We start from the raw sequence: 26,281 nt of genomic DNA on the forward strand, positions 1-26,281 counted from the left end.
TTAATTCTCAATTGCTAGATTGCTTTTGTTTTTCGTAATTAAGTTTAAGGAGCGAGCAGGTTTTTGCTTTATTTTGAATCTTTTTTGTTTTAGTATTTTGAACGAGTAATCGGTTTTTTTTTGTTTTGTTGTTATTAAACTTATGCGAGTAATTTTTATTTTTAAATATTTAAACAATGCAAATATATTTACATAAATTGCCTCAAAAAATTTGTTATTGTGTTTTTGAAATTTATAAACATTTTGTTTTATAATTATTGTTGTTATTATTATTATAATCATTTGGTTTTTGTTTAATAAATTTGTTTTAAATTATTAACAATTTTTAGCTAAAGTAACTGGTAGTTTGCTATTATTCTTTAATCAATCAATTTTGAGGTTATCAAGTTACTTTAGTTAAAAAATAACCTTTTTTTTTCATTATTATTTCTTTATATTATATATAAAACTAATCTTAAAATTTAATTAAATTTAGCTGTTTGTTTATTATTAGTCTAGGCCAAAACAAAAAACCTTTTTTCTTTCCTTTTTATGTATTTTCTTGTTATTAATGTTTGTAAGCAAAAAAGTAATCGGTTTTGTATTTATGAGGTAAAAAATAATCGCTTTAACTTTGAAGCCTTCGTTTTTTTTTTTTGGTTTTGAAAAAATAAGCTGGTTTTTATATAATTTTTATTATTATTATTCTAACTTTGCTTTGTTTTCAATTAAACCTTTTCTTGTGTCTAAATATCAGAGTGGTTACTTTTTTGCTGTAAGGGTTGTAGTTTGGAAACACGTTTTTTGCCTTTGTAAATTGTAATTTTGATCTTGTTTTGAGTATAGAGATAGATTATCTTTAGTTAGCCTTTTATTACTTTATTTTTTTATTTTTTATTTTGTTTAAGTAACCGGTTATATTTAATTACTTTAATATATCCTATAATATAATTATTATCATCACTACTTTATCTTTATTATTTTTTTTATTTATTAAATTTATTTAATTTTATTATTTAACAATACACACCACTTTATTGCTCAGCTGTATTTTGTTTTTGAAATTTTGCTATGATTGTTATTGAAGGGCTTATTAAGTACCTGGTATTTGGATTTGGAAAGGATTTGATAACTTTAGATCTTATAAAATCATTTCAGAATGTTTTGTCATACGACTAGATTTTTATTTATTTTAGAGACATAAATCATGAGCAAAAATATAAAGTCATGCGGTAGTTGTTGTCAGAAAATTTTGAAAATTCAACCCTTGGTGTATTTAACAAAGTGACAGCAGTGGTGAATTGAAATAAATATAAGCGAATTCACTTCTTTTTTAAACAAGGTGTCGCAAAATGTATCATCCAATTTTGTTTTTGAATAACTTTTTTTCCGCAAGATTTCTGGTGATAACTGTTCGCATTTCTGTGGAATATTATCCTTAAGCCTAGGTCTCCACGTAGCAATTTTTATTGCTAAACACAAGCAATAAAGTCGGCAGAAATACAAAATTTTCAATGCGAAAAGTTCTATGAAAAAATGATGTGTATTTTGCTTATATTTTGTGTTGAATGATTTTTTTCACTAATTTCTTTGTTTTTTTACTTTCGGTACTTAAAGAAATTAAATATGTATGAATTAATCACAAATAATTGCTCAGGCAATCAGTAAAGCAATCATTGAGTAATGGATTGCTACTTATGGCAATTTGCGGTCTACACTCGCAAATTTCATTGACGCAATCAAACTTGACAATTGTAGCAATAAATATTGCTACGTGGAGACCTGAGATAAGGGCTGCGATTGCCTAAGACTTGTTGGCATAAACCCGTGACCTCAAGTAGTCCCAAAAAAGAAGTCTGGGGTGGTTAAATATGGTGAACTTGCTGGCCATGCCAAATCGTCAAAACCGGAGATTACGCGATCAGGAAATGATTCCTTCACAATATACTTTATGGCTCCTGCTGTAATGGCTTTTCGTGCATCACAAGCGGATTATGAGCCCCGCTCATTCAATTCTGACAGTAAGAAGTCATTTGTCATGGCCCTGTAGCGTTCGCCAGTAACAGTTACCGTATTGCCGATGGCGTCTTCCAAAAAATATTGTCTAATAACTTCTCCTACATGAACACCGCAGCACACAGAAGCCTTGAATGGATGTAACGGCTTTTCGTGCATCACAAGCGGATTATGAGACCCTCTCATTCAATTCTGACAGTAAGAAGCCATTTGTCATGGCCCTGTAGCGTTCGCCAGTAACAGTAACCGTATTGCCGATGGCGTCTTCCAAAAAATACGGTCTAACAACTCCTCATGCGTGAACACCGCACCACACAGAAGCCTTGAATGGATGTAAGGGCTTTTCGTGCATCACAAGCGGATTATGAGCCCCGCTCATTCAATTCTGACAGTAAGAAGTCATTTGTCATGGCCCTGTAGCGTTCACCAGTAACAGTAACCGTGTTGCCGATGGCGTCTTCCAAAAAATACTGTCTAATAACTCCTCCTGCGTGAAAACCGCACCACATAGAAGCCTTGAATGGATGTAACGGCTTTTCGTGCATCACATGTGGATTATGAGCCCCGCTCATTCAATTCCGACAGTAATAAGTCATTTGTCATGGTCCTGTAGCGTTCGCCAGTAACAGTAACCGTGTTGCCGATGGCGTCTTCCAAAAAATACTGTCCAATCATTTTCTCCCGAGTGATCACCGCACCACACAGTAGCCTTGAATAGATGTAACGGCTTTTCGTGCATCACAAGCGGATTATAAGACCCGCTCATTCAATTCTGACAGCAAGAAGTCATTTGTCATGGCCCTGTAGCGTTCGCCAGTAACAGTAACCGTGTTGCTGATGTAGTGCCATTTATGACACGAATTGGAATTGGTTCCAGAACCATTTATAACTCAACACATAAACTGGAGGAGTACCATTATTACTCCTAATTTTAATCTAAAAGTTAAGCGTTCCAGCTCCTTCCGCGTGAACACCGCACCACACAGTAGCCCAGAAACGAATTATTTAGCTAATTGACGTAACCGCTTTAATGAAAATGTGCCTCGTCGCTCATGATGATTTTCGACTGAAAATCGTCCACTTTGTTCTTGAGATTGAGGTGGTATTCACACGTGACTGACACGCTCCATTGTTTGCAAAAGTTATAACATCTTCCGACAGGGTGATTAATTTTGCGCGACCTTGTATATGGAGTTTGACATGAATGCGTTCGGACGAATATTCTTTATATGTGTAGTTTGACATTATCGCGTGATATTTCTATAATCAGCTGTGATTCCGTTGACATCTCATTAAATACACCTTGATGCAACCCAAGGCGAATATAACAAATTAACATCCAAGGCGAATTCAAGTAAACTCAGGCGAACAATAATATTATTTTAATAATTAATACGCCTTGAAATGGAGTGATGCAGAGCTTGGTTTAACGATTCCTGTTCTACTTCGTTTGCACCCTGGTGGAGGCCATAAAAAACATAACATTAATACTGATGTAGTGCCATTTATGACACGAATTGGAATTGGTTGCAGAACCATTTATAACTCAACACATAAACTGGAGGAGTACCATTATTACTCATAATTTTAATCTAAAGGTTAAGCGTTCCAGCTTCATATCTGAAGATATAGGTCGACTATGGCGCCGATGGTCCTTTAAATTTACCCTCTTTTATTTATCTATTCAACTTGTACAGCCCCCTATTTTAACTAAATAATTTTTCCAATTTTGCTAATTATTTCTTAAAAATTTCTCTTGATCTCAATAGCTTTTAAGCGAGCTCCTTAAAATTTCTCTGCTGCTTTTTTTGTTAAAGTGTGCATTGTTAAATTTAATTTAGATTTCCCTTTTCCACCTACTTTCCCTAATTTTGCACTTTAACCTCCATTATAATTAGTTAAATAATTAAATTTATCAAATCTATTCTTAGGTTTTCATAATTTGTTTTGTTTTTTAGTAAATTTCTTTTTACTAGGGAGGGAGTTCTTATTTGTTTTTTTTTTGTTGTTTGGTGTGTAGATGTTTACAATTTTTTGTATTATGGGATTGTGTGTTCCTGCTTTTACCTTTACACTTCCGTATCGAGTATATTGCCATAGGTTTCTTCGACAAACTTTGGTGCTATATAGTCTTCATAGTAGTTGATAAAGATCTCCTTGTACTCATCGGGTATGTATTCGAGGGCATGTAACATTTGCATAAGTTCCTTGTCGCCGCATTTGTAGTTGCTTAGAGCCATGACATCCCAAAAATAGGACATGTGTTGGACATATTCAATGCTGAAGGTGCGATATTGGGCCGATACTATATGCAAAGCACTGCGCATAATAGAGCCCAGTTTATTAAGCTCCCATTCATCGAGTTGTTTTGAACCCTCTTTGTAAGTTTGTTGCAGGTGTTGAGAGGAAGATGTGGTTTAATGATTTGATAAAGTAAGAAAATAAAGAGAAAAAGAGATAATATTAAATTTTTAAAGTTTGTGGGACTTGAGTTCAGCATTTATTGTTTAACATTTTATTGTTTATTTTAAAAAGTGTGAGATTGAATAGTTTTGTTTTAAATAACACTGGTCAATAAGATTTTTAGAACAGAACTGAACTAGAACTGAACTAGAACTGAACTAGAACTGAACTAGAACTGAACTAGAACTGAACTAGAACTGAACTAGAACTGAACTAGAACTGAACTAGAACTGAACTAGAACTGAACTAGAACTGAACTAGAACTGAACTAGAACTGAACTAGAACTGAACTAGAACTGAACTAGAACTGAACTAGAACTGAACTAGAACTGAACTAGAACTGAACTAGAACTGAACTAGAACTGAACTAGAACTGAACTAGAACTGAACTAGAACTGAACTAGAACTGAACTAGAACTGAACTAGAACTGAACTAGAACTGAACTAGAACTGAACTAGAACTGAACTAGAACTGAACTAGAACTGAACTAGAACTGAACTAGAACTGAACTAGAACTGAACTAGAACTGAACTAGAACTGAACTAGAACTGAACTAGAACTGAACTAGAACTGAACTAGAACTGAACTAGAACTGAACTAGAACTGAACTAGAACTGAACTAGAACTGAACTAGAACTGAACTAGAACTGAACTAGAACTGAACTAGAACTGAACTAGAACTGAACTAGAACTGAACTAGAACTGAACTAGAACTGAACTAGAACTGAACTAGAACTGAACTAGAACTGAACTAGAACTGAACTAGAACTGAACTAGAACTGAACTAGAACTGAACTAGAACTGAACTAGAACTGAACTAGAACTGAACTAGAACTGAACTAGAACTGAACTAGAACTGAACTAGAACTGAACTAGAATTGAACTAGAACTGAACTAGAACTGAACTAGAACTGAACTAGAACTGAGAAAGACCTGTCCCAAAGTCTAATCTAAAATGCTATCTCTCTTATTGACCAGTGTTATTTTCTAAACAGTGTGAATAAATCTAATTTTCAGAAACTTTTTTTAGGCCGAATAGCCTTAAAAAATATTGGTTAAATACTGTTTTCTTTTTCAAACTAGCGAGTATTTAGATTTTTGTTTAATAATAATTTGTTTAATGTTCATAATTATATAAATAAAATCTTACAAAAAAAATGTACAATTACAAGAGTTATTAAACGAGTATGTAAGGAAACCTTTAAAAATATATATACATATTTTATTAACGAGTAGCGAGTAACGAGTTATTACGTTTTGTTTAAAATCGTACTAGTCTGTAAATAGTTAATAAGGGGGGAAATTATTTATATATTTTAAAAAAAATTACACAAAAAACCATAAATACTTTGAAAAATTAAAAAAAAACTCTAGAGAAATTCTTTAATTAAAAACTAGCGAATAGTATTTATTAATTAGTGATTAATAACCTAAACTATAGCTACAAGTAATTAAAAAAATGAAATAAACTAGCAAAATCTACTTAATACGTATGTATGTATATTTGATACTTTTTTTATTTTAAAGAATTTTCATAAAACAGGAAATTTCTTTAAATTAAATATATATTTTTTTGTATTTTAACCACATTTTTTTTCTGGAATTGGTGGGGGGAAAATAATTTTTAAAGAAAATTTACAAAAAAAAAAGAAATGTAAAATAAATAAAAAAAAGTTTAAGTAAATGAAAATAACCCAACCTACCTCTGTGTATTAACAAACATTGTTCGACTAATTGACGTGCTAGTGCCACCTTCAATTCGTGTGTATCGACGAGTTGTTTATCGGCTCGCTCTATGGCCGCATATAGTTTACAGCGCTCCTCAATTGTATCACAGTCCATCAGGGCAGCGGTGAATGTCCAAAACCATTCGAGTTTTTGGGTCTGTTCACATTCGGTGCAAACTAGCAATTCGGAGCCATTATTTTCGGGTCTTCGATAATAATCGGATTTCCACCATTGCAGATTACGGGTGCGTTTAAGATTTGATGGTGTAAAGATTTGTTTGCAATTCGGATTATCACAGCGGTAACGATGAAATTTATGCTGAAATTTTTGTGTCAAGTGGTATTGGTTGCAATATGGTTTTTTTCTTTTTTGGTTTTTTCTTATTTTTTTTGTTTTTTACATAAATATTTAGGTTTTTGTCTTTAAATTACATATAATTTACAACAGTTAAATGTTTGAAACATAAAATTTTAAAATTAAAAAAAGCGTGTTTATGATGAGTTCATAACATAAATAGTTAGTAAAGAGTGAATGCAAGGCAGGTTTAAAGAAGAGTGATAGAAGACAGAATTAATTGTTTAAAGTGATTTTAAGAAAGATATAAAAATAGGGTTTCCAATCCCTAGAGTGTTTAAAGGAAATGTTATTTTGGAACACGTGTTGAAAACAAAAAAAAATTCTATTTTAAAGTAGAAGAAATAGTTATTATCTTCCTTTTTCTTTATATTCTGTTAAAAAATCATCAGAAATAACAAAGTCTTGAGAACATAGAAGAAAGTGATTTAATATAATGTTAAAACCAAAATTAATTACGATTTAAAGAAGGAATAAGTCTTTGGGAGGTTGAAAAATTAGTTGCTCTTGTCAGTAGTTCGAAAAACCTCCGGTTGCAATATTCAGTTTATAATATGTTCCTCCTATTCAAACATAGATTTTTTCATTTTATTTCCCTGAAGTACAATAGAAAAGATTTGCCTTATATTTTAGTTGCTTAAAAGTAAAGGCTCTTCCAATAGGGACTTCCGAACTTTGACAGTTGATAGCGGCCATATTGTTGAAGTTATATCTGTCAAATTGCCTGTCATTTATTCAGTTTGCTTTGCTAAATCGCCATGGGCGGATATAGCGTTCAACAACTCGTGGAAATTACAAATTTGTTTTATCAAAATAGGTATTCTGTTCGGGTAACGATCCTCGCACTTCGCAAATTTTACGCGATGAGGCCCATTTCTGGATGAATGGGTACATCAACAAACAAAATTGTCGAATTTCGGATGATACCAATACACATGAGGTCCGAGAGCGTCCAATACATCCCGAAAAATTTTGATGTGAATTTTGGAGAGAAAACAGATTCGTGATAGCAACCGAATTTGTTGTCAATCGAATGATTCTATCTTAGTGACCGAATTTTACAGTTGTGACTACAATATTTTGTAAGGGGTAACTAAAGCTTGGTTGCCTCAACTGAAATTCTTCTTTATCAACTGACTTTCTGTTGTTAAAACTGAAAAATTCTATGTGTGCAACCGAAACATTCGATTGGCAACAAATTCGGTTGCTATCACGAATCTGTTTTCTCTCTGTAGGTTCTTTGAGATTCGGCGTCCAGGCTATCACCGTCAAAGGCGAGCGATAGCCGTCGATGATTACCAACTTAAATGATATGGACACCAATGGCATGTAGTTTCAACAGGACGTCGCTACGTCCCACAGCGATTGTAGAGCATCACGTCGAGGTGATGTGAACTGGACACCGAGATCGTGCGATTTGAACTCGTTAGAATTTTTCTTGTGGGGTTTAATTAAGTGGCAGATCTAGGCAAATAAGCCATAAACCACAGAGTTCCTCAAAGCCAACATAGCCCATGCCATTGGTAAAAATCAGCCTGATTTATGCGCCAGAGTCTTGGAAAATTGGACATTTCAGACATTACATTTATGCAACACTTTTTATTAGTAGAGTATAACTGGATAAATTCTTAGCTTTCAGATGGATTAATTGGCATTGACAAGATGTTTAATATGTAATATCATAAGTATGATCGATTGTTTCATATGAATATGGTCATTTGGTAGATCCTAGATTGAGTCGCACAATTTTGAGTTTGATTTTGTGATAGTAAACTAAAGATACATTTCAATCGTATTGGGTATAAAACTTTTAGAGACAAATGAGGATTATTATAATACTTTTTTCTTCAAGAAAGTCAAAATTTGAACAAGCTGCATCATTTAGATTGTGTTTGGCAGCCATTGATAGCTGACTACCTCGTTTGCGCTACGAACGAAGTCCCCATTGAACAAAGTTCACAAACCGAAAATGAATTAGGGCCCAAAATTTTATATAGAGAAAACCAAAAACTAAATTTAGGGACTGGGGAGTTGTTATTACCTTTCTCAAATTGGGGACTTATAACTTGGAGACTCATGAATGTATTAAATAGATCCCCAAAATTTGTTAAGGGAGTTAGGTCACGGTACCGTGAATAGATTTTGGGTGTAGCCTGACAAAGTCCGACAATGGTAAAATAATGTTTCTGGGCGAAGCCGGTTTTTGATACACCCCAGAGGAGAAAACCTTTACGACTGGCCAAAAGCCGGCAATGCAAAACGTGTTTAGTATGTGAAGAAATAACCCAAAGTAGAACCCTACAAAAAATAAATAACTCCCAATATGAAGATATTTTCTCTTGGATGAAATAACTCCTAATGCAGTGTAATAAAAAAACAATTCGTTCTATTTGTTGGGGATTCATTTCATTTAGAACTTTTTGGTTTTAATTCATAATGAATTAAGCCTCCAATTTTGGGGTTTTAATTCATTTTCGGTTTGGGGAATTTGTTTATTGGGGACTTTGTTCGCAGCGCCTACCTCATGGCTTGAGGAGAAAACGTTATTTTTGCGAAAGAAAAAACATTGCTCAAACGTAGGCTAATAAATACTATGGGAACTCTGCACCATCAATTTCAATGGTAATAAAGTGGGTTTACTAAATTTCGTTGTGGCCGTACAAGTATTGAAGATGCCGAAAGTTCTGGACGCCCAGTTGTGGTCTCTACACCGGAGTTTGAAAGTCTGAGAGATTGTGGAAGCCATAGGCATCTCACATGGCTCAGTGGTTTAAATTTTAAATTATCACTTGGGTATGAGAAAGTTTTCCGCAAGATGGCTGCCGCGTTTGCTCACAATCGACCAGTTTCCATGGAAAAAATCTATGAATTGCTACCTCATTTGCCCTATTCTCCGAATTTAGCCAAGAGAGACCATTTTTTTGTTTCCAAACCTGACGAATTGGCTCGCGGAAAAGAGATTTGACACCAACGATGAAATCATCTCTGAAAAATATAACTATTTTGATGACCTCGTCAAATCTTATTTTTTGGAAGGTATACAAAAAAGGAGAGACGTTAGACAAAGTGTATACAGCTCAAAGGAGACTAAGTTGGAAAATAAAATAATGTTGAACCCCAAAAATTGTGTTTTATGCAAAAAATCAAGAAATCACATTTAAAAAAAACGTCATATGCGGGAAGTTTAGCTTTAATTTGAAAAAAATGCCGCTGAAGCATACCGATTGCTCACCAAAGCTTATGGTGAATGTATTCCATCGGTTTCAACTTGCGAAAGATGGTTTGTGCTTTTCAGAAATTGGTAATCCTGATACGGAAGATAAAGATCGCCCAGAGCAGCCAAAAAAGTTTGAAGACCAAGAATTGGAGGCATTACTCCATGAAGATTGTTGTAAAACTCAACAAGAACATGCAAACATATTTGGAGCTACTCAACGTTTCAAAATGTTTGCGAGCTGCAGGATTCATTTAAAAGCAGGGGAATTGGGTACCATACGAATTGAAGCTGAGAGATCTTGAAGGTAGATTTGGCATTTCGGAAATGCTATTTATACGCTATAAAAGAAAATCATTTTTGCTACGAATCATTGCTTGCAATGGAAAATGTAACGATCTATGACGATAACCCGAAGCGTAGGAGACCAGCCAGAACGACACCAAAGCCAATTATCCATGGTATTAAGGTAATGCTCTGTAGTTAGTGGTACTAAAAAGGTACTATCATGAGCTGCTGAAATCAGCAATTTCAAAACGTTTGCAAGCAGCAGGATTCATCCAAAAGCAGCGAAATTGGGTTCCATACAAAATGAAGATGAGAGACCTTGTAAGATGATTTTGCATATCCGAAATGATGTTTTAACGCTATAAAAGAAAAACAGTTTTGCACCGAATCATTACTTGCGATAAAAAAATGGATCCATTACGATAACGTGAAGCGTAAGTGAAGCCCGGCCAAAAAGCCGAATCGATACGAAAGTCAAATATCCATGGCGCTAAGGTAATGCTATGTATTTGGTGGGACACAAAAGGTAACCTGTGCCGAACGCAACCGATTCGTTTGAAGGGAGCATTGGCAGGAAAACGGCCAGACAACCGAAATGTTCCATCGGACACATGTTAAAATACCAGTTAACAACTATTTAGAAAGAAGTGATTGGAAAGTTTTGCCTCAACCCCTTTATAGACCAGACCTAGCCCCTTCCGACTACTATTTGTTTCGATGGATGTAGAACGATCTCTCGCTCACGCTTCACTTTGGAACAGAGTATCCTATATTAGCGTGATTAGTTCTTGGCCTCATAAGATAAGTAGATCTTTTGGCTCGGAATACATATTTGGGAAAAGCTAACAATGTTCAATACTTTGAATAAGTCATACACGCAATATAATTGGAAATTTCGAAAAAATATAATTGGAAATTTCTGGAATTAAATTGTTAATTTCGGAAGTTCGATTAAAAATTTCTGAAATACTATTGGAAATGGTGTAGTTTCCCTTCTTTCCAAATAAATAATTTACCTTACTACATATGTATTTCAAAAAACAAATATATGGGGTCATATTGCAAATACAATACGATTGTTTTCTTAAAAGAGCAAAGAACTTTCACATAACAAGAGAGTAAGAAAAATACAAATATGACAGATGAGCAATAACAAAAAATAAACCACAATTCAAAAAAACAACAATAAGTAACAAATAGTAGATAGATTAAACTAAAAAAAATAAGATAGAGGGAAATTTACAAAAAACAAATACATTCATTCATTTCGCTACATTAAATATTCAAATGACATTCGCAATTAAAGAATTAAACTGAAAACGTTACAAAATATTGATTAACAAAACAAATTTCATTCCGTTTCCTTAAAAGAAATTATTTATATGGACAATTTAATTTGTAGTAACGATTAAAGCATTCTTCCAACGTGTTAGAGGTTTTTGTTTAGTGGTGTCTTGCAGCGTGTTTGTATAACTGTTTAGGTGTTTTTTTTTACAAGAGTTGGAAAATATAAACAACACACACTTTTAAAACAAAGTGTCCGTCTAGTTTTCAAAATTAAAATGTTTTTTTTTTTAAATATGTAGTTGAGTGTACGGTACGAGTATTAAAGAAGTTTTAAAATACACATCCATCAATCAAATCACAACACCAAAGAAAAAAAACTTAAAAATTAATTAACATAGAATCTTAATAATACACCCAGAGAGTACAACAATGAAATTTCAAATTAAAAGAAAAAGAAAACAAAAAACGAAACGAAAATAAAATTAAAACTAAGTTTGTCATCAAGCGTTAAATGATCGTTAAAGATTATGGGGGAGGGGGTTGTGTTTAGATGCAAGAAATACTTACAAAATCCTCATCAGGATAAGCACGAAAACATTTTTCACATTTGCAATCAATGCCTCGTGTGGCCAGTTCCAATTTACGTTGACTGTACAGCGATTGTCGATAGTTCCCACTAACGAAACAATTGCAAATGCAAGCATCTGCTGGAATTTCACTGGTGGCATAGGCGGTCAGCTTACAGCCGTTGATCTTGCGATAAATCATATCGACACAGGAGTGACGACAGTGGCTGAGTGTTTGGGGGAAAACGGCGTACGCGACAGTCGTTACATCGCCGGCTATTAGGTGCAGATAGCCGCGTCGTACATGGCGCACGGTTTCCCACAGGGTGAACTCATCGTTGGGCGAGAGCACGTGAGGATCGGAGGGCAGCACAAAGGATGGGCAGTGAACGAGATTTTTGTGCCGCAACTGGCAAATGTGGCGCAACAGCAAAGCGGACGCGAGCAATTCCCATTCCTGACGCGCTAGCTTTGCTGCTGCGGGCATTGTCAGCTCGAGTAGTTCGAAAAAGTCGGTGTACTCGCCCAAATAGATGGCAAGTATGTGTGCGACAATGGCAAAAGAAACCATACTTGGCTTTTCCTCCTTATCTAAGTGGGATTCTAAACGCAATAGGGCAGAGTACGATGTGGAGGAGGCAGCTAGCGAGGCGGACGAAGAGTTGCAGTTGCGTTCGGTCAGTATGCTATTGAAGGCGTTCCACATCTTGCTGACCGTGGGTTTTTTGCGACAGTGTGGCACCACCTGAGGTAGGCCGTTGATGAGCATGCGAAAGGCGAGCTGTAGTAGGCGTGGCTTTGAGAACTCAACACCGAACTCCTCGAAGAGTTCGATCTGATGGGCATAGCATTCGAGGGCATGTATGGAAGCATGTGCCGCACGGCACTTGCGTGAACAGTAGACGGCTGTACGATTGGAGCAAAAAATGCATGGAAACGGTACGAATTGTGTGACGCCGCAGTGATCACAAATGCGCGCTGCGCCACTGGGCACAAAAACGGCGGCTTCCTCTTGAAAAATGGGAGTATTGTTGGGTATATCAGCAATGGATCTAAGATAGGCGCTTTTTGTTGTCGTTATAACATTAGTATTGTCCAACCAAGCCCTACAACATTAAAGTAAATATTAATAATTCATATGATGAGAAGATTCAAAGAAAATCACTTACACTTCATAGATTTTGGTACCATTACTTATTAAATCGTTGTCTGTTTGAACTCCCATCTCAATCTTTTCGGCTTTCAGTACTTCACATTCATGCCACAGCTCATGGGTGCGAGCTTCAAAGGTTTCCGAGAGTTCCATGTGTAAGAGTTCATGCAAATGTTGTTCGCATAAAGAAAAATTACGCATTTTTAAGGCACAAGAGGCTTGACGCAGTTTTATCAATGGATGATACTCTTCCGGATAGCCTAAATCCAAGGCGCATAAACAATCATCATACGATTGCTGAAATTGGAAAACAAAAAACATTTTAAATCTAAGAATCTAATCAATGCTTATTATTATTATATTTTTTGCATTTGTTTGAAATCATTTCCAAAAGGAAATACAAAATATTTACTCATACTTCCTCTCTGTCTCTCGCTCTCTTCCTGCTCCCCTTGTAATTATTATTAAGTTATAATAGGGAATTTATAATTATATGCATGTTACTTATTTACACGTACCACTGCACTGCACTACACACTTCACTCCACTTCAGTGCACTTCACTCGCTTTCAATAACGACAAACTGCTGTCATCAGCAACACCAGGCAACTAACTAATCACCACACACATACGCTTACAGTTACAGTGTTCCTGCCACAGTGTGCCTTCCTGCCTGCCTGCCTGCCTGCCTGCCTGCCCCAGTGTAAATAATTGCAGTGATTGTATCCATGAGTGTTTGTGTTTTTGAGAGTTCGAGAGTTTGAGTGCGAGTGCTTGTGTTTTATTTGAGTTGCTACATATTTGCATTTGGTTTTTATTGCCTTACCTCATACATGCCGCAGTCATGCAATACTGTGGACCTATTTGCGTGCGCCATTGCGGCTGCTATACTATCTTGTGATGGCGCCAAAAATATTGCTTCCGTATAGAGGTCACATGCTTTGAGTGCATGTCGTTCTTTACGATAGGAATCATTGCCGGCTTCTCGCATTCTTCTCGATTCTTCGTCGGATTTGAAATCTTCAGTTCTGGCGCGAAGTTGTTGAAACCATTCAATTACCAGAGACCTAAAACAAACAAATCAGATTAAAGATGTAGTTAATACGATACAAAATTATGTTAGCAACAAGAAAATATCATATTTATTTTACGTTATAGTAGAAAAACTTATTACTTTTTAACATAAATAATAGTAAAGTGCTAAAGGATACACAGAAATGTTAGATATTTTGATTTGTCTTTATGGATAAAAGGATTTTTTTAAAGAGCGAAGAACTTCATTTCCGCTGGAGTAGTCATCGGGTCATATTTGATAGAAGACGCCGTGAGAAACATTACTGTGACTATTGTTGCAATAGACATTTTGAATTGATTAAAAAAACATTTCGACCAATTCTTCACTGATTTGGAGCTGGTGTAGAGCCAAACTATGAAGTGATATCAAAGTTCATGATTGTTTATCTTCAATTGTGATTTGTAAGCGAAGAATTCCGGATAATTTGACAAAATTCTTATCAGTTGGGTTTGTGAAATGTTAAGATGTTCCAACTTGTGATCTGGAATTGAATAGCAGACTCTTGCCCTCAGCAGCCACATTCTCGTCTATTCGAAACGCAAGACGTCGATGACCTCTAGACAATACTAAAGACAATACCAAACTTGTTTAAAAACAAATGGTTTCATCAAGATTTAAAGTAAACATTTGAGGCAACTAATTCCTCGAGTGAGTCCAATTGAGGTCTTCACTGATGGTTCAATGAAGTAGAAGGTTGGGACGGGAACATATTGTCGGACCAATACAGGCTGAGATTTCAGCAATAAAGAAGGCTGTTAATTGATTTTTTTGTATCTCTTTGCTATTAGAACACTGGAAAAAAGTGGAAATCGTGAAAAGTGAAGTGAAAATTTACCACTTTCAAGGAACACTCTATGATTACTTACAAACAAGATGGTTCTCATCTTAGATATACAAATATAACATAGAAAACACAATAACTGATCTAATTGGATGAAGAATATCAATCAAAAGAAATTAGCAAGGGAAGAAGAATTTCGGTGGGAGTCCTTAAATCATAATTTTGAAGGAATTGATGAAGGTTAAACAAAATAAAGGTCATTGAAGATAATGCTAGACTTGAGTTGACCTGAATTGAGGATGTATGTAGGATTTATTTCAGGTCATAATGATCTTAGATATTCTAATGAAGATTCGAAAGTAAAACATGGTCAGAATGTGCAAAGATTAACTGAAGTACCTGCCTTGACGGCCTAACCTCACGGTGGTCCTAACACCGGATAGAATCAATGCGTCCATCACCGCCATTGTTTGACTTCCTAGGAAAATACTTCTCGTACATTGAATGCACAAACTCCTTGCTCCAGAGCTCGGGCTATCTAATCCCTTGCCACCATAGCTAGCTAGCATTCGGCGTGGTAAAACAGTCCGATATATGATTTCTGAGTTCCCGGCTGATAAAAATCAAAGTGTGTATTTCTGACACGACACATAATAGACCTCTAGCGAAATCCAAGCCCAACGATCAATATATCACGAATGCTACTACTCCAATACGTTTCCTGAGCATAGAGCCAACTGCTATCTGCTACGTTTAATGGTCTTGTTGTTTCGGCAACAACACCTAGTAAGATACAATTGCTCCGAAATTTGTCACTTTTAACCAACGATCTTCTACCCGCTTTGGGTATTAAACCACAGCTAATACGTGTTCACAGAAGGGACCTAAACAATAGCCAGTCAAGTCCTGGGGCCAAAAACTCCTGTGTGCTTTGAATTTAAAAGGATTTAATTCTTACCAGGCACTTCGGAGCCCCGGCTTCGCTTCATATTTCCCCTTACGGCATAACATCAAAATGTGGAGCTGCACCAAGATGTACCCAAGGGGGCAATGAAGATGGACAATATGGCTCAGTAAATCTACCACATAATGACGACTGGAAAATTGTCAGAATGAGAAGGAGAAGGAAACGGTGAAAATTCGAAATATTCGTTCAATTTCTTCAACTGTTCCTTGAACTAGAACGAAAGTTAGTTATTCGAAGGTGCTTGAAATTTGATTCCTTTACATCGGAAGCTTTTGTTCGAATGAGAACGAGTTGATAATATAGAGAATGAATACAGTACGAAGACATTTCTTCAGTTTTATTTCGATTAGATGCCTAACGTGTAACTGTATGGATATTTCCCGCTCGATATAGAGAAACAGTGTAAGTCTCTCTTTTAACTGGTCTCTTTGATATATCTTCGATTGCTCGATATCTGCACGATTCTCCAGGCAGAGATTTATGCAATCGATACAGCCGCGAGAAAAATCTGGGAACTGAATCTCGAAAATTCAACTATACATATCTACTTGGACAGCCTTGCTTTAATCAAGGCTCTTAACTCCAAAGTTATTAGGTCGAAATGTCTTCTCAATTATATCCATGAACTGACACAACTAACACAACATCACTTCGAGTTGATATGGGTTCCAGGACATGAGGGCATCGGGGAAAATTATGTATCTGATGTGAAACCAAGGGGTCGTCCCTAGTTGTAACTCTTGCACAAAAGTGTATTCACATTCCCTTGCTGACCTTATCGAATTTGATAAATGAATGGCCGTTGATAGAGACGGAACTCAGGTGGTCAAACATCATCACATTTAGAATATCCAAAATGCTCTGGCCCATTTTGACAAAGGATAGGACCAGGAATTTTTTGTCTCTGGGTAGGAATTGGATTAGGCTTCTTACGGGTATAACGACCTGGAACTGTAGGATTGAACACATGTCGGAACGTATGGGTTACAGCTATTGTAGCAGTTGTTTAGATGAGGAGGAGTAAGAATCAGTACAATACTTTCTATGTCGACAATCAGATTTATTTCGCTTAGAAGCATAATGAAATATAGCTTATTTCCCTATCGATATAGAGAAACAGTCTGTATGTCTCTCTTTTAACTGGTCCCTTTGATATCTCTTTGATTGCCCTATACCTGCACGGTTTTCCGGGCAGAGCTTTATGCCATCGATACAGCCGCAAGAAAAATCTAGGAACTGAATCTCGAATCAAAGCTTCAATCAAGGCTTTTAACACCAACGTTATTAAGTCGAAGTGTCTTCTCAATTATATCCATGAACTGGCACAACTACCAGAACATCACTTCGATTTGATATGAGTTCCAGGGCATAAGGGCATCCGGGAAAATGAAGTAACAGATCGTCCCTGGTTGTAACTCTTGCGCAAAGGGATATTCACACTCCCTTAGTGACAGTATCGAATTTGACAGATGAATTGCCGTTGAGAGAGACGGAACTCAGGTGGTCAAATATCATCACTTGTAGAATATTTATAATGCTCTGACTAGGAATAGGAATTCGATTAGGCTTCTTACGGGTATAATTACTGGACACTGTATGATGGAACCCACGTTATTATCATTGTAGGAGTTGTTTAGATAAGCAGGAGGAAGAATCAGTACAAAACTTTCTATGTGACTGCCCGTGGGAATATCCCTTGTGCAAAGGGATATTCACACTCCCTTGGTGACCGTATCGAATTTGAGAGAGACGGAACAGAATATCCTGAATTCTCTGACTCACTCTAACAAAGGATAGGACCAGGACTTTTTTGTCTCTGGGTAGGAATTGGATTAGGCTTCTTCGGGTATAATTACTGGACACTGTATGATTGGACACATGCCGGAACCCACGTTATTGTCATTGTAGAAGTAGGAGGAAGAATCAGTACAAAACATTCTATGTGACTTACAAGAGCGTAAAGTAGTACATCATGGCGGAGCTCTTTTTCATGATATGGTTTGTCTCAGAGATGTGTCGCTAATAAATATGATCAGATTTGTTAGAAGTACCGGTAGGTTATTACGGGGACCACATGAATCACATAGTCATCGAATTAGGGAGGGAAACCATTCCCTTTTCATATATGATTTTCAGCATATGAGGAAAAAGTTGTCTAAGGGTACCAGAATGAGCCACAAGGCCTTCAAATTAACTCGCTAAATTGCGAGCAACCCACGTAACCTAATCTAGCCAAAGTCTCTCTTTCAGCCTACTTAGGGATTCCCGAAGATACCTATAAGATTACAAATTATTGGGTTATCTTTGAACATATTTTCATTGGCATCAAATCTGTATATGACTCTTAAGAGCTTTTGCTAAGACTTTGTATTTCAGGCAATTGAAGTTTGATTATAGACAACTCAAATTATATAATCCTATATGCGGCAATTATACTGTTTGCCAATGTATACATCGAATTTTTCGGTTGTAGCAACAAAAAGTCAGTTGATAAAGATGGATAATATTTGAAACAACTATATTTTAGTCACAGACGGCGTTGTTTCTAGTCAACGACAGATGGAGGCCCACTATCCTAGACCAGCTACAGCAGACCAATCATCTACTTAGTTGGAACAACAACCGATTAACGAAACTGATACAAGGCAAAAATAACTATAGACTGGATCTTATGGCAACATCGTACATATATCCTTGGACCCGATACAGAAGACTAATAACACGATACTCCTAGTGCAATCTACATGGAAAATACATGAAAAAACAACTGCAAACAAATCGTATAAGATGGAGATGTTTTGTGGAAGCCAAATTTTAGTCAACCAAACTATGAAATTTGGTCATTCAGGTTGAATCATTCGATTGGCAATAAATTCGGTTCTTACAACGAATCAGTATTCTTGGTGGAGATACGTTTTCTTTATATCCTTCCACATATAACTACTTCTGAGGACAATGACTTTCTACTTATCTTAGATGTTAAAAGAATATTCAAATATTTTTGGTTACTATGTAGAGAATCCAAGATATTTTCATAATTTCCAGTTACCATAACTTTTTAATAAATAGCTTAATTAATAACTCAACATCTGGCTTAATTTCGTAAATAATTAAATACTATTAAAAGAAAAATACTTCAAATAATTAAAATATAGGGAAATTCCTTACAGCAGCTTCTCCTTGAGGAATATTCCAGAAAGTGTTGATGAAACAAGTGAAATAATCACATTATCCCTAGCAAATAACTGGTAGTCAAAGGAATTAAGTGCTGGATGGGAGGTTGGTATGAAAAAAACGTTGCCAAGACAAACAAATATTGAAAGAATATTAAAGTATTATTGAAGAGGAATATAATTTTCCAATGAAAAAATAAAACACTATACAGGGATAAAGTGGCAAACAAAGTATGGTGGAATTAATATTAAAACTCTTTATCAGTAAATCAAGTGGAAGCTAGCAAATAGATGGAAAGAACATCTAAGGAAGTTAAAGTTAAAATAATGTAAACGGAAACAACAATGAAAAACACGCTTTAAACTATTCAGCAGGAAACAGGACAAAATAAATAAATATATAAAATGTAAAGAATAGCGAAATGACACTCAAATGCATGTTTCCCTAGTAGACTAATCCCGGACACTAAGCGACAACAATAATCCTTAAAACAGGAAACGCAAAGTAGGGCGGTGGGGAAAAGCATAAGGATGCGGATTGCATTAAAAAGGGAAATTTCAATAGTTTATAAGGACATTAATACACATCCTCACGTATACATGCTGAAAAAAAACACACACATTTTTTAGGGACGATGCTGCAAGGAAAAGGAACTGAACCCTAGAGTACAGATTGCATACAAACTTAGAGAGCGGAGGGGAGGAGTGTTGCAAAGAGAGAAAGAGAGAGAGAAACTAAGTAAACAAGGATTATTTAGTAATAAAAATACTTAAATTGATAAGATTTTTATTTCTTTAAACTAAAAGAGAAGTGGGTGAAGAAAATAAATAATTATTTATAGCCAGAGCTCTAGACATTTGGGATAACACGAGCCAAATCTTCTCAAATGAACTTCTGCAGTAAATGTCAAATTTAAAAATTGACTGTGATTCATACTCTACTACTACAACTAATACTTAACGTTTGTGTGTTTTTGTTTTTTGCGGAAAGTCAAGCTAAAAGGGAAATAGTGGAAAAAAAACTGGTAGTAGCTACACAAGGAATCAATTAAAATTGTGTTCTACACGAAACCAACAACCGCCAATAATATCAGCAGCAAAAACAATAATAACAAAAAATAAATATGATGAAGTCAAAACCATTAATTATGTATTGAAATGTCAGTTTGCCAAATTGTGTTACATCCATAAATTTATTACACTGTCTTACTTTATTTCCACAAAACGCATAAAGAGAACAAAAAACAAAAAAAATAAGAAAACACAACAGACAAAAAGCGCCAAGAATTGTGGTGGTTTCGCCAAATAAAAAAGGATATAATATTGTTGGATTACAAGCAAATAAAGTAAAACGAATATCCTCAAATCAATTTTAATTAAAAATAAAAAACACAAACATTAATGAAAAATTCAAAACACGCCAATGCATGCATGTGAACATACAACTTTTTTTTTTATTTTTTTCGTTCACGCCACACGTGACCTTATTTTAAAGGAATAACAACAAGAAAACAGTGAGAGAAATAGTAGATTTCATAGAGAATGATTGGACAAGAAGTAAGGTAATAATAGAAAAAGAGTAAGAGAGAGAGTGAGAGAGAGAGCGAAATCCTGTTAAACAGTTAAAAGTGAATAGTAATTACAAGGAGTTGCCATATTAAGGGAATTTGTTTTAGAATGAGTAGGGTTAAGGAATTTAGGAAAGTTTAACAAACTTTTTGTATAAATTTAAGTACAGAGAACAAGTTTTTATTAAATATTGGATGTATGATTTAAAAATGCGGTATTTACATTAATTGGCGTATATTTTGAACGCGAACATACGTAATTTCGAAGGTTACATATCTGTCATTTATTCCCACTTATTTCATGAACATTATAGTGTAAACAACAAAGATTTTTTTGCTTCGAAAGTGTCGAATTTTGTACCAACAAAGGGTCATATGCGATAAGTTTGGCTTTATTTCTTCAATTTGAAAAAAAAGACACTGAAGCACACCGATTGCTCACCAAAGTTTATGGTGAATGTGTTCCATCGGTTTCAACGTGAGTGTGGTGGTTTTGGTGCGGTTCAGAAGTGGTGATTTTGGCACGGAAGACAAAGATCGCCCAGGCTAGCGTAATAAGTTTGAAGAACAAGAAATGGAGACATTACTCTACTATTTGTTTCGATCGATGCATAATGCTCTCTCTGGGATACGCTTCACTTTGGAACAGAGAACAGGCCAAAACCGAATCAAGCCAATATTGGAGGCTTGGTTCGGTTTTGCCCTCAAAAGATGAGCAGTTCCTTTGGCTCGGAATCCAGATGTTGCCAGTAATATGGAAAAAGGTCCAAGAATTGGCGAGCGATATCCCAGAATATATCTAGGCTTTTAGTCAATAATTTGAAATATCCCGACTGATAGCTAAATCTCATCTCTTATTCGATTGCGTACATAAATATTTGGCTAACTGGAAACCTTATTGGTAGTAAATTAACCGATAGCCGATTTATTTATATTAATGGAGTATTTTAGCCAATAATTTGGTGTGGTTTTCTCGATTTATATCGAGCTTTTTCAGAGATCACACTATACGGGTTGTTATAGATGGGATCTCATCAAAGGAGTTCAAGATAAATTCAGGGTTCCATTCCTTCTCCTACTCTATTCCTTATTTTTCTAAACGACCTTCTACGTCACACCTCCAACCCTATCTATGCTTTTGCAAATAAAAGCAATTTGCCATTCATATTCATTCAGTTATAGACCAAGTCTGTAGGATATTGGGGGCAATGAGGCAAAACATGAATGATTCCCTTACTCGGGACCTTCTGACAATTTCTGAATGGGGTTATACGAGTTGCTTTCAAAGCTCGCAAGACTCAGTGTTGCATGTTGACACATAAGCGAATGACAGACCATGTTGCTTCATCTGTATTTTTGGGTGGTGTAAATATTGTGGAATCAGTCGCTCTTGTTGTTCGAGGCATGAGAAAACAATGTGATGTCCGCTGGCCGAAACACATTTTCGAAAGAAGCATTCAAATGTCTTGGTTTTATGAATCTTCACTCCATCTGATCTCTTCACTATTTACACCACCTGAAAATGGAATACAACTCTCATATTGGTATTTCAAAGCTTCTCGACCTCGTACAGGAGAGGACGAAGGTGATTATAGGTGACAGCAGGGTATCCAACTCTATTAATTCGCTGTTCTATCGGTACTATAATGGAATGTGTTCTGATGAAATTAGGAAACTTTTTCCTGATACATTTTATCATCAAGAACACATACCTTTATGGTCGATTGACCAGTGGACCGCCTGTGGTCTTTAGCAGTACTGTCCGTAGGTGGAAAAAACTTCCCTTTGAAGTTTTTCCTGTCATTTTCAATATAGGAAAATCAAATCGAATGTCCACAAACACTACTCCCTCTTTCCCACAACTTATTTTCCTAGTTATCTGGAAGTGGTTTAAGTGGTCATAAAATATTTATCAGTATTTATTATCATTTAGAGGCTGCTAGAGGTTTGTGAAGTATTAATGCAATAATTATGAATTAAACCTTTGAAGAACCTGCGGGAGATTAAAAACATTCCATCTAATTTGCCCTAGGGATGCTGGGGTCTACATGACCCCAGCGGGTGCGTAATGCAATCCACAGAATCTATACATACCAGTGACAGCATTATCCAGAGCATACTGGTTATTTCTAAAACCACAATGTGCAGTAAACCATACCGTATGTATCGTGTATGTCGAGTATGTTCTGGGATTTACTCCTAAACACCGAATTAAATCGAATTATATAAATAACCAATGCCGAATAACCTCCGACTCAATAATTTCTCTAATATATCCTTTATTAGGGATACGAAAAAAGGTTTTCGGTCCCACAAAAGTTAATCGAGCTCTCCTATTGGCAAATCACTTAGATCGCTCGTTATTGGATAGGACCTCGTGAATCTATATCCAGCTCAATAACGGTTACTCCGTAATTCGATTTAATATAAAAGTCTTTCAAATTACAATGCATATACATTCGAACTTTTTGAATCGAGTTTGTTGTGCCTAGATCATGGAGAGATGTAATACAGTCCGTGACAACTCCCGACCTTATCTCATATACCGATAAGGACATGAGCAAAGTTCTGTTATCCGATATTACAAGGATACCTTCACCCCTTAAGAAGTCAGTTGCAAAAATTAAATTGGCGTAAATCTCTTTCAGAAAGATTGAATGATATCTTCTCTTGGGAATGGCCATTAGACTAGATTAGCCACTATCTATCAATCAATATATCTCATATATTTTGAGGATATATCCCACTAAATCCATGGCTTTTAAGCTATATATACCCGTCAAGCGAATTGATCATTTACAAGCCTCATTCTTTATCAAGCTAGGCAAAGTTGGAATGTGCAAAATATCGCCCTTGACATAATTGGGTGGATATACAAATGAGGAGAGGGACCTTATCCATTTAAAATAACCTTGAATGACCAGGTATTGTACCCCATGTTATATCAAAGATCCCTTAGAAGGCATAAAGTGCCCTAATGGCCTTTCTGTGCAGGACTATTATCATCCTTCTTACAAAAGACATGGAAAGATGTGTTCCGGAGATTTGGGCTAAATTGAAGTTCCTGTTAGCCATACTCCTGTTTCTATGGTAACAATTATGAGGATGGCTACATGTTCACCTGAGTATCCAAGAGAAGTTTAAAAGTCTGTCTTAATTAAAATTCTCATATTGGATCTTACAAGTTTAAGTTCACACCTTTCAAAAACGTTTTAAAAACATATTTCTTCAAAATTAAATTAAAGTAATTACAAAAACAACAGTTACAAAACCATTTATTCTTGGCCATAATGGGATTTTGGTGATTTTTCCCCTTCCCAAAAGGACTACAAAAGCAGTTAACACAAAGAGGAAACAGTAAAATATATTGAGAGAGAGAACGAGAGCAATTAACTACGAACAAAAGAGTGCATAAAAAAGAGTAGTAAATCAAATGACAGAGAACAAAAAAGTAGTGGGAAAAACCAAAAACGAAATGTCATTTGTACTAAACAATTAAGAAGAGAGAAAGAGAAACTGGGTGAATGCAAGAGGGTTGAGAAGAGGTTAAAGTATAAGTGTAACGGCCATTTTCACAATGTACGATTATTTCATTTTAACCGGAAAATTAACTAACTGTCGGTTTGTTTAACGGGGACCATTTAACCAACGGTTACCGATTTGCGTTTCACCATCATTTGATTACTTAACCAAAGCATTCAGTAGAAAGTATGGCAATAATGCATACATTTGTTTACGAAAAATAGTGTAATGAAAGATTGAAATATAAAAAATTGTCTAAAAGACGGCATAAAAAATAATAGTTTGTGTTTTCTTAGTGGTATAATAAAAAAAACGTATAAAACTCAAAAATATGAAGGTACCTAACTATAAAATTTACAGAACAAACTGAACAACAAGTACTGAAAACCAACAAGCAAAAGTGCACATTTGTTGTTTGGTTTGTAAGTGCAATATCCGGGTGGTATATGGATCACCTCGTGCAAAATTTACTTTTCTTCGCTTTACACTTTTAAAAATTATAAATATTACAAAAATATCAATGTTTTTCCATGTTCTTTTATTATATTTCTTACAATTAAGATGCTAACCGGCGAAATTTGTTCGGTTATATTTAACAGCAACTTTGTTGTTAAATAGTGTCAATTAAGAATTAATCGTACATTGTGAAATTCAAATTAGCCTAACTTGCGGTTAAAGTTCACGTTAACTTTTAATCGTACATTGTGAGAATGGCCGTAAATGCATGTATTTGTTTTAGTAGTAGTAAAGAAAATACAATATTAAACAAAAACATTTAGCTTTAAAATGGTTAAGAATTTACGTATAAAGTACTAAAAAAATGCATTTCATTATAAATGATTTAATGAAATTCCTTTGAAAGATTATGCAAATTTAATGATGGAATAGGATATGGCGAAACAAAAACAACACAAAAAAAAACACTTTAAAATATTAATAAACCATGAGTAGTACATGGATGAGTATAGAAATTTTGAAATGTAAAACGAAAAAAATGTATAAGAGAATGTGAATGAATATATTTTGAGACTTTCTTAAGTGAAATGAAGGTTTAGAAAAGCATTATTGAAATATGAAATTAATAATATTTACATAGAGACAATGGGATTTACATTGTTATAATTTAAGTTTTTCATTTTATTTGAATTTAGAAATTTGTTTGAATAATATCTTAAATGAATTTTAAGCAGTGTTGTTTATTACTTGTTAATATACAATAATTTCAATGAGATGTGAGTAAACACTATTCTCAATTTTTCATAATAGGGCCCAGACATTAATTTTGTTTATAAATCTTATATACTAAGTACTGCTTCAATATAAAAAATAAATGTCATTGATCTCTTCATTGCTAACAAATTCTGATGCCACAAATATTCATTGCAGAGATCATTTATATCCATTTAGAACTTAAGAATAGATCTAGATCTTACTATGTTATTTACATTAGTTTTGATAGCATTAGTCCAGAAAAATAGGTAAAAAATCAAGGTAGTGGTTTTTTACTTTCATCTCAGCCATTTATGGGACGATTTTCTCAATTTTATACAGCAACCGAACCGGGACTATAGCGGATATCTTGATGTATGAATTATTTATTATTTGGGGGCTATGGAAAAAGAGCTCAAAGTTCATCATGAAGAATTTACAAAGTTTTGTTTCGTGTATGGAAAATATACATCGAGGAATTAAGTTTCGAGAAATAAACAACAAATAAAGTAAATTCAAAAGAGTTTTCGAAATTTTATTTGAATTCAAATATAACGGTTTCTAACGGCTGGTTTCAAGTTGCATCATGTTTCTCAAGATTTCTGTTTCTGGAGACTTCTAATTGTGGACAATATAGTTTACCGGCCGATTAACAGCTGTTAACATAGCTGTGGAATCATTGTAGAAATAGAACTTCCATGAAGATACTGGAAGGAAGATGGCGCTGTGTATAAATAGTAACAGAGAATGCTATCGGTTTTTTAGTTAATGATAGACTCTGTTAGAAGTAACATCAACAGTGTTACCAGTGTATACTTGTACATTATAAAGTGTGTGTATTAAAAGAAAGTGATTAAGTATTTAAATTGTTGTGTAAATTTGAATAAATAAAGAGTTGTTACAATTTTAAACTACTAAACTGCTTTTATTTGCAGCG

At 35.0% G+C, this 26,281-nt stretch overlaps 2 protein-coding genes across 2 annotated transcripts in view; both read right to left on the reverse strand.

The window, feature by feature from the left end:
* Positions 1-26,281, reverse strand: part of TfIIS (RNA polymerase II elongation factor) — a 438,108-nt gene that overhangs the window by 12,488 nt on the left and 399,339 nt on the right. The window lies entirely within an intron of this gene.
* dao (down and out) overlaps positions 4,034-26,281 on the reverse strand; it is a 28,499-nt gene continuing 6,251 nt past the window's right edge. Inside the window, exons 2-6 of the mRNA XM_065500822.1 lie at positions 13,876-14,116; positions 13,066-13,346; positions 11,898-13,002; positions 6,163-6,505; positions 4,034-4,372 (exon numbers count right to left, since the gene is read on the reverse strand). Of these exons, the coding sequence (XP_065356894.1) occupies positions 4,065-4,372; positions 6,163-6,505; positions 11,898-13,002; positions 13,066-13,346; positions 13,876-14,116 (2,278 nt within the window). The 3' untranslated portion in view covers positions 4,034-4,064. The remainder of the gene's footprint in view (positions 4,373-6,162; positions 6,506-11,897; positions 13,003-13,065; positions 13,347-13,875; positions 14,117-26,281) is intronic.

This window comes from Calliphora vicina, chromosome 2 (genome assembly GCF_958450345.1).
Source record: "Calliphora vicina chromosome 2, idCalVici1.1, whole genome shotgun sequence".
Lineage (NCBI taxonomy): Eukaryota > Metazoa > Arthropoda > Insecta > Diptera > Calliphoridae > Calliphora > Calliphora vicina.